The 15,158-nt window shown below is 38.4% G+C and overlaps 1 protein-coding gene across 2 annotated transcripts in view; it reads right to left on the reverse strand.

Annotated features, from left to right (window-relative positions):
• The window catches only part of TTC27 (tetratricopeptide repeat domain 27), a 186,323-nt gene that overhangs the window by 80,288 nt on the left and 90,877 nt on the right, over nt 1-15,158 (reverse strand). For both annotated transcript variants that reach the window (XM_042982193.1, XM_007082446.3), the window contains 2 exons: nt 5,743-5,838; nt 624-746 (listed from right to left, as the gene is read on the reverse strand). In XM_042982193.1, coding sequence (XP_042838127.1) covers nt 624-746; nt 5,743-5,838 — 219 coding nt within the window. The remainder of the gene's footprint in view (nt 1-623; nt 747-5,742; nt 5,839-15,158) is intronic.

Consider the following 15,158-nt stretch of genomic DNA (forward strand, 5'->3'; position numbering starts at 1 on the left):
CCTTGTTCTTTTAAAAATTCTCTTCATTTATGAGGGGAAAAAACAATAAATAACAGATATGAACACTGCAACATTTTCCCTCTTTGGCCAATTTAAGGGTGGTATTAAATGTGCGTGACACACTTAACAATTCTTCTGCCCCAAGGAGGGCGGGAGGCCACACCCTTCGGATCTTCTATAGGCCAAGCCAGCTGCTCTCCCTCCCAGGTACTTTCCTTCAGCCCCACAAACTCTGATCACCAGGCAGCCCAGTGATGCTTAAATAATTCCTAATATTTCACTTTGAAATTGTCCTCAGGAGGAGAGTTAGTAAAGGAAAGAGACCAAACTGCAGAGTCTTTAATGCTTTCATTATTCATTCTTAAACACACATCGTATCAATTTTGGCCTGCTCTTCTCTTTCACATATACACAGACATGCATACACATAAAATTATGTGCCCCAACAAAAACGAGAGGAAACATTAAAAAGATTTCTGGGGGAAAAGTGAGAAAAAGAAAAAAAAAAAAAAGAATGTAACTCAAGTACTAGCAAAAGTGGGCTTAGAGAAACAAAGCAAAGCAAGAAAGAAGCCCCCAAACGGAAGGCTCTCGCGAGTGTACGCCATGTTCCTTTGACATACCTTTCCGTGCTGCCCGGCTCTCTCATAACAAATGACAACATCTTCCCACATCTCTAGCTTCTCAAATATCTGAAGGGCTGAACTTGTGCATCCCAATTCAAAAAGAAAACTTGCAAGTTGGCGCTGTAAGAATCAAGTTAAAATAATGAACATTTCTTTATGTAAAGAGACTCCCATTTGACTTGCACATGTATCCAATCTGCCATTTTAAGGGTCCACTTACTGTAATAAACACACCATTTCTACAATTTGACCTCTACTAATTAGAAATTTACAATGATTTAATACTTGCCTCTACTGTAGCAAGGGGGTAAGAAATTAAAAAACAGTACAGAAACTTTCAAAATACTCAATATATCAATTTTTCCCAAGAACTCAGAATAATTTAGAAAGCAAAATCAGTATTTCCTTCTCACCTAGAGATTTTGTTACAATCTGATTTGTAAAGCTGAGATCCAAGAAATCAAGGTTTAAAAACTCTAGTTCAGAATGGCTGGTATCAAAAAGATAACTGTTGGCAGGGACGTGGAGAAAAGGGAATCCTCATGTACTGTTGGTGGGAATGTAAACTGGTGCAGCCACCATGGAAAACAGTATGGTGGTGCCTCAAAAAATTAAAAATAGAACTACCCTATGATCCAGCAATTCTATTTCTGGGCATTTATCCAAAGAAAATGAAAATATTAACTTGAAAGAATATCTCCACCCCCATGTTCATTATAGCATTATTTACAATAACTGAGACATAGAAGCAGCCCAAGTGTTCATCAAGGGATGAATGGGTAAAAGAAATTGTAGTGTACATGTACGTGTACACACACACACACACACACACAGAGGAATATTATTCAGCCATAAAACAGAATGCTATCTTGCCATCTGTGACACCATGGATGGACCTGGTGGGCATTATGCTAAATAAAATAAGTCAGAGAAAAATAAATAGAGCATGATCTCATTTTCCTTTTAATTTTTTTAACATTTATTTATTATTGAGAGACACAGAGCATGAGCAGAGGAGGGGTACAGAGAGGGGGAGACACAGAATCCGAAGCAGGCTCCAGGCTCCGAGCTATCAGCACAGAGTCCGATGCGGGGCTCGAACTCACAAACTGTGAGATCGTGACCTGAGCCGAAGTCAGTCACCACCTAACCAACTGAGCAACCCAGGCGCCCCAACATGATCTCATTTATAAGAAGAATCTAAAAAAAATTCACAGAAACAGAACAGACTGGTGGCTGTCAGAAGTGGTGGGTGAGGATGGGGGAAATGGATGAAGGTGGTCAAAAAATACAAACTTCCAGTTAGAAGTTAGTTCTGAGGAGGTAATGTACAGCATGCTGCTACAGTTAACAACACTGTAGTGTATGTTTGAAAGCTGCTAAGAAAATAGCTCTTAAAAAGTTCTCATCACAAGAAAAAAAATGTGTAACTATGTGAGGGGATGGATGTTAACTAAACTCAATGTGGTGACCATTTCACAATATATAGACATATCATTATGTTGTATACCTAAAACTAATGCAACGTTTTATGTCAATTATATCTCAAAGTGGAAAAAAATGAAATTGAACTCAAACAAATAATAAAAACTAAGCAGTCGATATAAATGACATAAATCTATGCACTAGCATTTGTGTACTTCATTCATGAAAGCATCTCTGGGTCTTTTTCATTCAGGTCTACTTAGATTTATTTTAAGCACATTCTAAAAAACTTACTTTATTTCCCAGCCCTTGGCAGATGAAAAGGGGGCAAGTTGTGGCAAGGTCAGTGAAGGTTAAACATATCAAAAGATAAACATATTGTGGTTTATAAATAGTTCATCCTCCAAGAACAGGAAAAATATTAGAAAGGTTTAAAAAGTGCCTGGCTGGCTGAGTCAGTAGAGCATGCAACTCTTGATTTCAGGGTCATTAGTTCAAGCCCCACGTTGGGCATAGAGCTTACTTTAAAAAAAAAAAAAAAAAAAAAGTAGGTGAGGTTCGTGAATACTATATGGTTTCATATTAGTGAGAACTGTGTTCTTTTCTCTTCAATACAGCTTTAGTATTCTTTCAAAATTCAATACGTATTTAAGAGTTAAGAAGCCAAAGGATATGGAAAATCTGGGTTGACAAAATTAGAAAGTAATATGAAATATACCTGAAACTTATAAGCTAATATATTAACAAAATAAATAAAGGGAATGTTCTAATTCTTCCTTATGCCATGAATTTTGGAGAATTTGGCTATTTAATATATTTGGACATTTTATAAAGTTGAACATAATACGTGGGTGCTGGAATAAATCTTTGTGCTCATGTAGTAAGCAGTTTAATCTCATTATAATGGATGAGGAAAGTTATGGCATCTAAATTGTTATGGCTAGCTAGTGACAGAATAAAAACAGTTTCTTTTTACAATAAACTATGCTATTATTTTTTGATCTTTACTCCCTATAATTATAGAAAGAAAAAAATTATTTAATCTGTTAATGAAAGAGGATGTTTATCTAAAGATAAAGTAAAGATCCTAAAATCCACAGCTTCCTAAGCAGATAAAATAAACATTTCATCTAAATTCTATTTGAACAGTACTTAATTTTCCTAATGCTTCTGTTAGGAAACAGATTGAAAGCTACATCCTCAACATACATGTTTTGTCATAATAATGGCTCAGAATCTGAAATATTTATCCACCACAAACCACACAGTACAAAGTACTTAACAAATTTCACAGATCAGGGTCAAAAACATGCCAAAAAATTCCAGCTGTTAACACCTTGCTAAAGAAGGTATTCCTTTTAGGATAATATAACAAAGCTCTTTATTTTCCCATTATATTGAGACGCCTTCAACAGACAAAGTGAATTCCAATGTGTAATAAATTCCCTAGTTTACCCTGTGCTTGTATGACATACTCAGGCACCTGCTGGCTCAGTCATTAAGTATCTGACTTCGGCTCCGGTCATGATCTCACAGTTCGTGAGTTCGAGACCCACATCAGGAGAACTTGAAACCCAGTTCGAGTGAACACAAGCTCCACTTCGGGTAAAAACACAAGCCCTGGGTGGAGCCCTGTTTCTCTCTCCCCCTCTCTTCCCCTCTCTCCCCCTCTCTCCTCCTCTCTCTCTCTCTCTCTCTCTCTCACTCGCTCTCACTCTTGCTCTCGCTCTCTCTACCCCTCGCTCACTTGCGCCCTCTCTCTCTCAAAAAAAAAAAAAAAAAAAAAAATGACACACTCCAAAAAATCTAATGGGGATTCAGAGTCACTGAATGGTGGGTTGGCATTTATAATTCTAAATCACCACCTATGTGCATAATCCATGACAGAGAGGACAGAAAGCTAGCTAAAATGACAATACTTACTAACTTCTCAGTGCCATAGCTTCCTCATCTATAAAATGAGAATATTTCACAAAATTGTTCCAATAAAATATTAATTTTTTTTTTCAACGTTTTTTTTTTTTTTTTTTTTTTTTTTGGGACAGAGAGAGACAGAACATGAACGGGGGAGGGGCAGAGAGAGAGGGAGACACAGAATCGGAAACAGGCTCCAGGCTCCGAGCCATCAGCCCAGAGCCTGACGCGGGGCTCGAACTCACGGACCGCGAGATCGTGACCTGGCTGAAGTCGGACGCTTAACCGACTGCGCCACCCAGGCGCCCCTCCAATAAAATATTATAATGTGTGCAAAATGTAGAACAAAATGCATGCTGATATCATACTAAGTAAGCAGTAAAAGCTGGTTTTAATTACACCTTTCCAATAAGGAAAGGAGGGAAACCAGACTAAAACTGGGAAATGGGAGATCTACTTTCTGAACAGCTGTGTGATCCACATTGGAAAATAATAGTCAACTGGACGGGGCCTCAGTTTGGGCGTCTTTGTAATATTAAGAAACTGGACCAGGTACCTAGGTTGCCTTCAGTGCTAAAAATTTTACAAAATAGGGGAACCACACCATAGCCAGGAGAACCATGAGGCAAAGTCCTGAATCTCAATCCCAATCTGGAGCTCTAGGAGCTATGCTAGGTATTTTCATAGCTCAGAACAAGGAAAGTAGTCAAGGGTATCTCACAATATAGAGCAAGAAACAAATGCTTTAAGTTGCTTTGGTAAACAACTTGGTTAAAGGTTCATTATCTGGTAAAAGGTCCTAAAGGGCTTTTATTTTATTATAATTTTTAATGTTTATTTATTTTTTGAGAGAGACAGAGAGTGCATGTGAGCAGGGAGAGGGGGAAAGAGGATCTGAAGCGGGCTCTGTGCTGATGGCAGACAGTTCAACACAGGGCTAGAACTCACAAACCACGAGATCATGACCTGCGCCGAAGTCAGACACTTAACCAACTGAGCACCCAGGCACCCTCAAAAAGGCTTTTAAATATAAAAAGTTACTTTGGGGGCGCCTGGGTGGCTTGGTCGGTTAAGCGTCCGACTTAGGCTCAGGTCATGATCTCGCAGCCAGTGAGTTCGAGCCCCGCGTCGGGCTCTGTGCTGACCACTCAGAGCCTGCAGCCTGTTTCGGATTCTGTGTCTCCCTCTCTCTTCCCCTCCCCTGTTCATGCTCTGTCTCTCTCTGTCTCAAAAATAAATAAACGTTAAAAAAAAAAAATTTTTTTTTAAAAGTTACTTTGAAAATGAAAGCTTCTGTGGTTCTTCCACTACTTAATTTCAAGAATTCTATTTAATCTAGTTCTAAATTCTTTTAAAAATGTTTTAAAAGTTTAAGGGGCGCCTGGGTGGCTCAGTTGGTTAAGTGGCCAACTTCGGCTCAGGTCATGATCTTGTGGTCCGTGAGTTCGAGCCCCGCGTCGGGCTCTGTGCTGACAGCTCAGAGCCTGGAGCCTGTTTCAGATTCTGTGTCTCCCTCTCTCTGACCCTCCCCTGTTCATGCTCTGTCTCTCCCTGTCTCAAAAATAAATAAAACGTTAAAAAAAAAAAATTTAAAAGTTTAATATCACTTTAACCAAAAGAGCAATGTGAAGTAATCGGCAATCCCCAGCTACTTTTATTCTTCTCACTGAAATATTTGCAAACTCAAACATAAACTGAAAATCATTCTTTGCTAATGCATTTATCTTTCAAAAGCAAAGTATTTTCCATACCCAATGAGAAACAGCAACAAAAATACCTGAATGGCCCAATGAGGGGGTACTTGACAGCAATAGAAAATCTTCAGACGTTCCAATACAGATGTAGTCTTATCTTCAAACTGGTCTGCAAGAGCCTTAAGAAAATGTATCATAATCAGAATCTATATGTGTAATAATGTTTTAATACAAATGAGATTCTCACTGTAAAAGTCATACAAATGGACATATAAACAACAAAGAACATGAGTCACTTTGATAAGGTGATGAAATATGTAAATTTTTTCTTGAATTTCTTCAAATGTTTAAAAAACTTTAAAATTAGGGGCGCCTGAGTGGCTCAGTCAGTTAAGCGTCCGACCTCACCTCAGGTCATAATTTCACCGCTCGTTGAGTTCAAGACCCATGTTGGGCTCTGTGCTCACAGCTCAGAGCCTGGAGCCTGCTTCCAGTTCTGTGTCTCCCTCTCTCTGCCCCTCCCCCACTCACACTGCCTCTTTCTCTCAAAAATAAAGTTAAAAAAAATTTTTTTAAATAAAAAACTTTAAAATTAACCAACATTTACCTGAACATGTACATTAAAAAGTTTAAAACTAAGATTTCCTATAATGATTCTTTCAGAGAACTAGTATTAATTCATCAGGTTTTTACCTTTTCTATGAAAAAGTGTTTTTTGTTTTTTTTTAAGTTTATTTATTTGAGAGAGACAGAGATAGCGTGAGCAGGGGAGGGGCAGAGTGAGAGGGAGAGAGAGAATCACAAGCAGGCTCTACACTGTCAGCACAGAGCCGGATGCAAGGCTCAAACTCATGAAACTGAGATCATGACCTGGGTCGAAATCAAGAGTCGGACACTTAACAGACTGAGCCCCCCAAGCACCGCAGACAAAGCATTCTTTAATGTATCTATTTCACAACTATGATTCACTTTGACAATGGCATTTGTTAATATAAATCAGAGAAAAATTGGGGCGCCTAGGTGGCTCAGTCAGTTGGGCGTCTGACTTCGGCTCAGGTCATGATCTTGCAATCTGTGAGTTCGAGCTCCGCGTCGGGCTCTGTGCTGACAGCTCAGAGCCTGGAGCCTGCTTCGGATTCTGTGTCTCCCTCTCTCTTTGCCCCTCTCCTGCTCATGCTCTGTCTCTGTCTCTGTCTCTCTCTCTCTGTCAAAAATAAATAAACATTAAAAAAAAATTTAAATCAGAAAAAAATTATATGAAGAACTTTATTCTGGACTATTTTCTCAGGAATAAAGTGAAAGCAAAAGGTGGGTCTATTTGGTCACAGTGAGTGAGTTTTCTTACTCTTCAGCAACAGATCTATAAGGCAAGACATTCACTCAGGCAAGACCATCCTTAAGGTATAGTGGACAGCTGCAAGCTCCATTATATTGAAGAATCCCTCTGCTGTACCAAAATACCACTGAACTCCCAGAAGCTACATCAAGAAGCAGACCATTAAGACCAAGATGGCTGACTCTGCGAAAAGGTACCAGGGCCAACTGCAAAGTCACAGGCTGGCACCATCCAGTGGTCAAATGATCAGTCTTCGAAAGAGCTCACATATTCAGCATCAAAGTGAATGCAGCCATACTCTGGAGTTCCTAAGCAAATACATGCATAATGGACCCATTACCACAATCATCTTCACCTGCCTCTTAATATGTCATTCAATTTATTGTAAGTATACATACTTTTCTGACATATACTTAGATCTTCTCTCAACTATGAATTATCATGACCTATTCTACATAATGCAGTACTCTAACTTGGTTTTGTTTGTTTGTTTGTTTTGCCAGTTGACTAGTTTTCACAGGCCTATCCTATGAGGATTAGGCAGTAACCCATAGGTCAATGTTAATTTTCTGATTTCAATGTACATATTGTGGTCAATGTAGGAGAACGTCTTAGTATTTGAGGATGATGAAGTACCATGTTGGCAACTTACTTTCAAATTCTTCAGGATACAAAAAATAGTTGTACTGTACTTGCAACTTGTCTGTAATTTGAAATTATTTCAAATTTTTATGAAATTAATTTTTACAATTGAAAATCTCAAAAAACGTATGAGATCTCAAGTCTAAACTTCCTCAAAAGAAAGAAAACGAGAATCTAACATACCCCAGAGTACAAACCCAAGACAAGGAGATCAATTTCTAAGCAGGAAAACTCTTAAATTGGGGGTTCTCTGTATTTTACTAGGAGGGAGATATATACGTTAGCCTAAGAATGTCCTGTAGAATGAGAAAATACTCATTACATCACTTCTTTGACAATCCAAGATGTTATTCAATCAAGTCCATCAGAACAAACTGAGACATAACCAGACTCTTAAACCATCTTGGTCAAAATATTTTTAAAGCTTTCTGGCCTTACTTCAGAGAAACTTAATAGCAAAAAGGTTGCATGCTTCTGCCCAAAGCTGTTTAGTCGTAAGAGGAAGAGAAGAAAAACTTCTAGCTGAATACATATGGTTACAATACATAAATAAAAGTTTCGCTGAATTAATTCATCAAAAGGGGGCAAATTTTCCTTTTATCAATTCTTTTTCTTTCTTTAGAAAGAAAAAAATAACTAATGCTTATTATAATAATAAAAGCCAAAATCAACACATAACACCTACTTTTATACAGTTCTAACTACATGCAAAACACTTTATTTTCAAAAAAAACCTCATGTTGCTTGCCTTAGGTACTGCATCTAGCTAAAATATATCAAAATGCTCAGTAAAAACCTCCTGATTAATGATCAGATTTATTACGTATTTCAGATACTCTCAGATAACTTTAGATGATCTCAGAGTATTTAAGCATCTCTGATATTCTCAGATACTCTCCAAAATCACAGGAGAAGATCAGAAAACCAACACTTATTTGAGCTGGATTCCATGAATAAGCCCCTGTAGAAGTATAGTCATGCTTAAAAAGAGCTTGATTAGGCCATAAGTATGATACTGATTAAAAACAGAATTCTAACCTATTTTCACTCCTGCACAGAATACACTTCTGCCTACTTTAAGCATGATGGCCTCCTAAATAAGATTTACCCACCCATAAAGCTAAGAACATTAAATTAATATACAAATGAAAGGGATGATGGTATACTGTTATTTGCCTATTTCCTCTACTGAATTGAAAGAACTCTTTTTTATTTGCTAATTCACTACACATACAGGGACATATTTACAGTACATCTCTAGATTTTTCAGAGCAAGATTTTTTTAGCAACTCATTCTGAAATAATTCCACTCTATTCAAACAACTGGAATCATTTATAGGCATGGTAAATAATTCTATTATATATAAATAAACTCAAGTGTTTTACAGGAAAAACAGTGCTGGAAGGTGTAAGTGACCTGGATCCTGTTCTAGGTTTATCTCCAACAAGCAAGTCGTTAAACCATAATGGTACTCATCTATGAAATGATGTCTGTACTTCCAACATTCAGTGGGTACAAGGCTTTATCAAAAGAGTATTTTGATCCTATTTTTTGTATTTGGATTAGGATTGATTAGGATCAAAGGAGTATTTGATCAAAAGAGTATTTGATCCTATATTGAGGAGGTTTGCACCATCAACTGAACACAAGATTTGTTAGCGGTAAATCAAACATCCAGATAGTTTGGAAGACAACGTAGGACATTCAGTACTAGGAGAACAGGAGTGAATGAAATTGGGGCCTCAATCAATACTGTGTATATCTTTGTGCATGAACACGGACACAAACAATGCATTCTGTGCAAAACTGGAACTTTGCAAGCTTACACGTACTCCCAGAAATGTAGGTAAGTAGTCTCTACAGCAGTGTCTTACCTTTGCACCAATTTCTCTTTCCGGTTTCTAAGTTTCATGAATTTCACACCTGAAAGTCATGGGCTCTTGATTATAAGTTAAAACTGACATGAGGAGGTGGTCTTTAAGGAAAGATGATAATGCCAAAAATGGAGAGAGAGAAAGACAAGCATATATATCCTAAACCCACCATTAAGAACTGAATCATTGAGAAATGAAAGCAAGACAGAGCATAGTCCAGGATGGTGACAGAAGAGAGTGAGGAATAGTCCAGGGCTTGGTCCACAGGTGGGGAAAGAGACAACTCACAGAAAATCCAGGCACGACTGCTGGGACACACCAACAATAATTTTGTGATGTATACACATTATGATATGAGACTGTTATCAAATGTTAAGGCTCCCTTTAAATGTCATTTTCTCCCCAAACACCACCTCAAAGCATTTATACTTTGAGCATCCTTTGAGAAAATGTACTTGGGCATACGGATTCCCTAACCTCATGCAAAAACCACTCTCAAACCTTCCAGGAACCTTAGTACCACAGATCAGAAGATATTTCTATGTAACAGGGAATAAAAGAATAAAACCACAAAAAGCAACGATGTGCCTTGTCTTTTCAGTGTTCTGTTTTCAGTAGAAAAAGAACTTCCACCAAAAAAAAAAAAAATAGGGAAGATGAAGCCTACATTTTAAAATTAGCACATGGAGAATGATTTAGTATAGAAGGACAATTCTGTACAAAGTCTGGTATGATTTAGACTTTATTTATGTGCTCATATCTAAAAGTATGGCACACATATCTTCAAAAGAACAGAGCTAGTCCCTAAGGACCTACCCTCCCACTGAAGGCTATTCATTCTTGCTAGCATGATATCAAAGTGTTTATCATCTTTCTGAAGAGCCAAGCAGAAATTAGCTGATAATCTAAAAGGTATGATTGATCATATGCCAAATCACCTTGCTTTGTTGTACAATCTCTGTACATATGTGTGTGTAAAAAGGAGGGTTGGATTTATTATTAAAAGATGTACTTAATCAAATATATCCAACAGTTGGTCTGAATAGCTTCCTCTGACAGGAGTCTGCAGTCATTCAGCTATGATTTACAAATAGAGCAGTCAAGCTAACTACTGCCTCAAACCCCCAAGTCCAAGAGAACTTCCAATAGGATCAAGGGGAATGAGAATTAAAACCTATTACAAATACTCTGTATTAACACCATTAAACCTATTGTTAGCCCAATTTTAGCTCGTGTATAGGAAACTGTAACTCAGAGAGATAAAAATGAGTTGCCCAAAGTCATAAAGTCATAAAATAAATAAGCCTGCTTGATTCCAAAGACCAAGTTGATAGCTTCATTAAAACCTCACCTTATAACTAAGTGGGCAATTACCAGGGCTGTGAAAACAAAAAGCACCTTCTCACTGGAAAAATATTCAGAACTCCATAATTGGTTTTTTTCCCCACCTGAATCCCGTAACATGGGAGTCAGGGCGTGGCCTGTCAAGAACTTCAATTATTGCTTCTTGTTCCAGACGCAGAAAAGACTTCAGTGTGTGGGATGATAGAAACTGGGTCTACTAATGGGGACTGGGAGAACGTGGATGCCTTTATTTATGATTCCAGAGCAAACAGATGAACATAAAAGGTAGTCCTCAAGGAAGCACTCCCCTTTGTCATACCTTAGGTCAATAGTCTTAAACTATTTGGTTTCAGGACAACTCTAAACTCTTATAAATTGTTAGGGACTTCAAAGAGCTTTTGTTTGTATGGGCTATAATCTATCAATAGTTATCATATTAAAAATTAAAACTGAGAAAAATTTAAATACTCATTAATCCATTTTAAAATAAAGTAATAGGGGCGTCTGGGTGGCTCAGTTGGTTAAGCGTCCAACTTTGGCTCAGGTCATGATCTCATGATTTGTGAGTTCAAGGCCCGCACTGAACTCTCTGCTATCAGCACAGAACCTGCTTTGGATCCTCTGTCTCTCTTTCTCTCTGTCCTGCCCCGGCTCGTGCTCTCTTTCTCTCTCAAAAATAAATAAGCATTACAAATTTTTTTAACAAAAAATAAAATAATAGATGCATTATATTAACATAAATAACATGTCTTTAGGAAAAACAACTTTAAGTCTTGAAAAGATTGGCAATGTCTTACATTTTTGGACATCTCTTTAATGTCTTGCTTAATAGATGACATCTAAAAATCTCAAACCTGCTTCTCTAGTCAATTTATTGCAATAAGGTATTTTGATTGAAGTTTAGGAAGAAAATTTGGCCTCATACAGCTATGTGGTTGGAAAAGGGAAGAGTGATATTAACACCTTTTTCAGTTAATTGTAGAGATTATTCTTTGATATTACACCAAAATTCAACATGTAGTAGCTTCTCAGCATTACCTGCAATGTGGAATTTGAAATCTTATCAATGAACTTTTGTTACAGCAAAATACACTGGTAAAAAAACAAATAAACATACAAAAACACTCACTGATCTAACTTAAAGCTTGAATGGATCTTTTACAGAGGCTTGATTTTTTTACCATCTGTATTAGTCATTTGGAAAATGTACACATCTTCCACATGTGATGTATTTCACATAATATTAAAAAATATATATACCTTAGTATCACCAACAATCTCCTCAGAAAACTCTGATCCCAATACCTGAAACACTGGGAAACTGTCAAGTTCACAGGGACAGATCCAAGTTTCCCAAAACTCTCATCTTTAAAAGCTCAAGATTTTATCACTAGTAACAAATTACTGTCAATTTCTCTCCTTGAAGTGATGAGCTCACTTCATTGCTTTTTTGAGAAAATTTCTGCCAAATAATTAAGTTTGAACACCCCAACGGTATCGGTAGTTCTTTCAAGTAAAAATCATGTTCCATGGGCAAAACAGCTAGTTCAGCTTTTTCCTGAGACAACCACGGTATGTTAGCACGGAGCGTAAGTGTTTCCTCGTACACCCCATTTCGTCACAGAGAATATTCCAAAAGACACCGTCAAGGGTAAAGACTTAATAAAATAACATTGGGAGCTCGGGCGGCTCAGCTGGTTGAGCGTCTGACTCTTGATTTTGGCTCAGGTCATGATCTCACAGTCGTGGGATCAAGCCCTGAGTCGGGATCTGTGCTGATCGCAGAGCCTGTTTGGGATATTCTCATGCCCTGTCTGTCTGTCTGTCTCTCTCTCCCTCCCTCCCTCTCTCAAAATAAACACAGTTTAATAAATAAATAAGTAAATAAATAAATAAGATAATATTGCTTTATCAAAGGCATTCATAAATAAAACTTTTTTTTTTTTTTGGAAACCGAATGCATGGCAGTGAAGCATAGGATGACTATCAACACAGGTTTGCTGCCTCCCACCTTGATTCAGGTGAAGGAGCCGGCAGTCTGCCACCCCCACTGCCTCTTCTGACCCAATGTATGAACAGAGTGCAAAGGCAAATAACACCCCAGTATTATTATTACAGAGATGATTTTAACCTGTAGATATACTGAAATGGTCTGGGGACCCCCAGGGTTCCACAAATCACCCTTTGAGAACTGCTGCCTTAGAATTAGCAGATACACTATCTCTAATGCCTTCCCCACACCCACCCACCTCGAACTGTCTCCCCAAACTTCTCCTTGCTTAGTTTTTAAGGAAATACTTAGAAATTCTTTTTTAACCTCTTGTCTTGAAAAATTAGGAATGAGGGGTGCCTGTGTTGTCAGTTCAGAGCCAGGAGCCTGCTTCAGATTCTGAGTCTCCCTCTCTCTCTGTCCCTCCCACTCTCATGCTCTCTCTCTCTCTCTCTCTCTCTCTCTCTCCAAAATAAATATTTAAAAATTTAGTAAGAATAAAAATTAGGAAATGAAAACACAAGTTGGCTTGTTTATAATCTGCAAGGATTATAAAAGTGCAAAAGAATACCAAATATTTATTATTAAAACCTAAGTGAAAGTTTTAAACTCCTAGCATCATCTTTTCTAAAAAAAAGTTAAAGAGTTCAGCTTAATAAATACACCCTACCTTCCTTGGTGGGTGTCCAATGCCAAGCTCCTGTTCTTCAGAGCTCAATGTCAATTGGCCCCAGATTCTGTAACACTTAATCACACTCACCTCTAAGGTTCCTCCTGGCACTCAGTCTCCCATTAAATCACAACTCTGGCCTCCAGACCTGGGTAAATGACCTTTTAGCCTCTGTTCTCTAAGTCCTGGGGCAGGCACGAGACATAAAAACATCTGGAGCTACTAAAGATTAACAGCCTACCTCTGCCTAAGGCAGTCTTTCTCAAAAGCGCCCATAATCACCACCCCAACGCTGAGCTCACCCCGAAGCTCTGAGGGCTAGGCTGAAGAGCTATACTTTCACAAGCACCTCAGAAGTGCTCCCGTGTTCAGGCAAGTTTGGGTAACGTTGCACAAGGCCGTTAGGATGCACACACGGTTTTCTTCCAGGGAAAACTGACGTGTCCATTTAGTCAACACAATCCGACTCTGTCCACAGAACTTCAGCATGTCCCTACCTGGAATCCAACCAGAGTTATCGTTTAGGGCCGCCTTGGAAGTGTGCTTCAGTGGGTGTGCTTTCTTCTATCCTTTCAGGAAGTTCCTTTGCTGTTTCCTATCGTTCACTTTTCTGTAACTTTCTAGGCTTTTCAAAAACATTTTTTACTGCTAATAATAAAGATCATTTTAGGGGCGCCTGGGTGGCTCAGTCGGTTAAGAGTCCGACTTCTGCTCACATCATGATCTCAGGGTTTGTGAGTTCGAGCCACGCATCGGGCTCTCTGCTTGTCAAGTGTGGCGTCTGCTTCCAATTCTCTGTGTCCCTCTCTCTGGGTCCCTCCCCAACTTGTGCTCTCAATCTTTCAAAAATAAATAAACATGGCCTCATACAGCTATATGGCTGGAAAAGGGAAGAGTAATGTTAACACCTTTTTTAGTTAATTGTAGATATTATTCTTAAACTGTATGTGAACTAACTTGGGATTTAAATTAAAAATTAAATAAATGAATATTAAAAAATAAAGTTCATCTTATGCTGTCTATTACTCGTCCCACTTTTATTTCACTTGTCTCTGAACTAATCATTGCCTATTCTCTACCAAACTGTTATTATGAAATCCATATCCCGGTTTCAGCCTAGCCATGTCCCTCAGGACAGCCTCTTTACTTGGCCTGGGCAGAAGCCAATTTCACTCACCCCTGTGCATGTCCTCTTCCCTCATAGCACCTCATCCTGAGAGTGGCAGTGTTCCATTTCCTTCCCCTCTCAGCTCAACTGTTGGCCTGAAGAGGCAGAGTTCTGCAACCCAAGCCTCTCTCACAAAAGCCTCTATTCACTTCTTCCTGCCTGTGCTCATTCAATTCCTTTCCTCTAGACAATGCAAAGTCTTATTACATTGATATCTTTTTTTAAGCCAGTTCTCGTAGCTTCCTCAGAACACTACAGCATGTCGGATTCCCTTGGAAAGCAAGAACTTCAAAATCCAAGGGAGACCAGACCTGGTTTGAATTCTAGCCCAGCTATAAGACCTTGGGTAAGTCACTTAAAATTTCTGTCCTTCGTCCCTCATTAATAAAAATGTAGATAATGCCGATAAGCTAGACTTATTTAGCACCCGGCATATTAAGGGTTCAGTGAACAGTGGTAACTAGACACAATTCT

This window comes from Panthera tigris, chromosome A3, assembly GCF_018350195.1.
Source record: "Panthera tigris isolate Pti1 chromosome A3, P.tigris_Pti1_mat1.1, whole genome shotgun sequence".
In the NCBI taxonomy this organism is placed as follows: domain Eukaryota; kingdom Metazoa; phylum Chordata; class Mammalia; order Carnivora; family Felidae; genus Panthera; species Panthera tigris.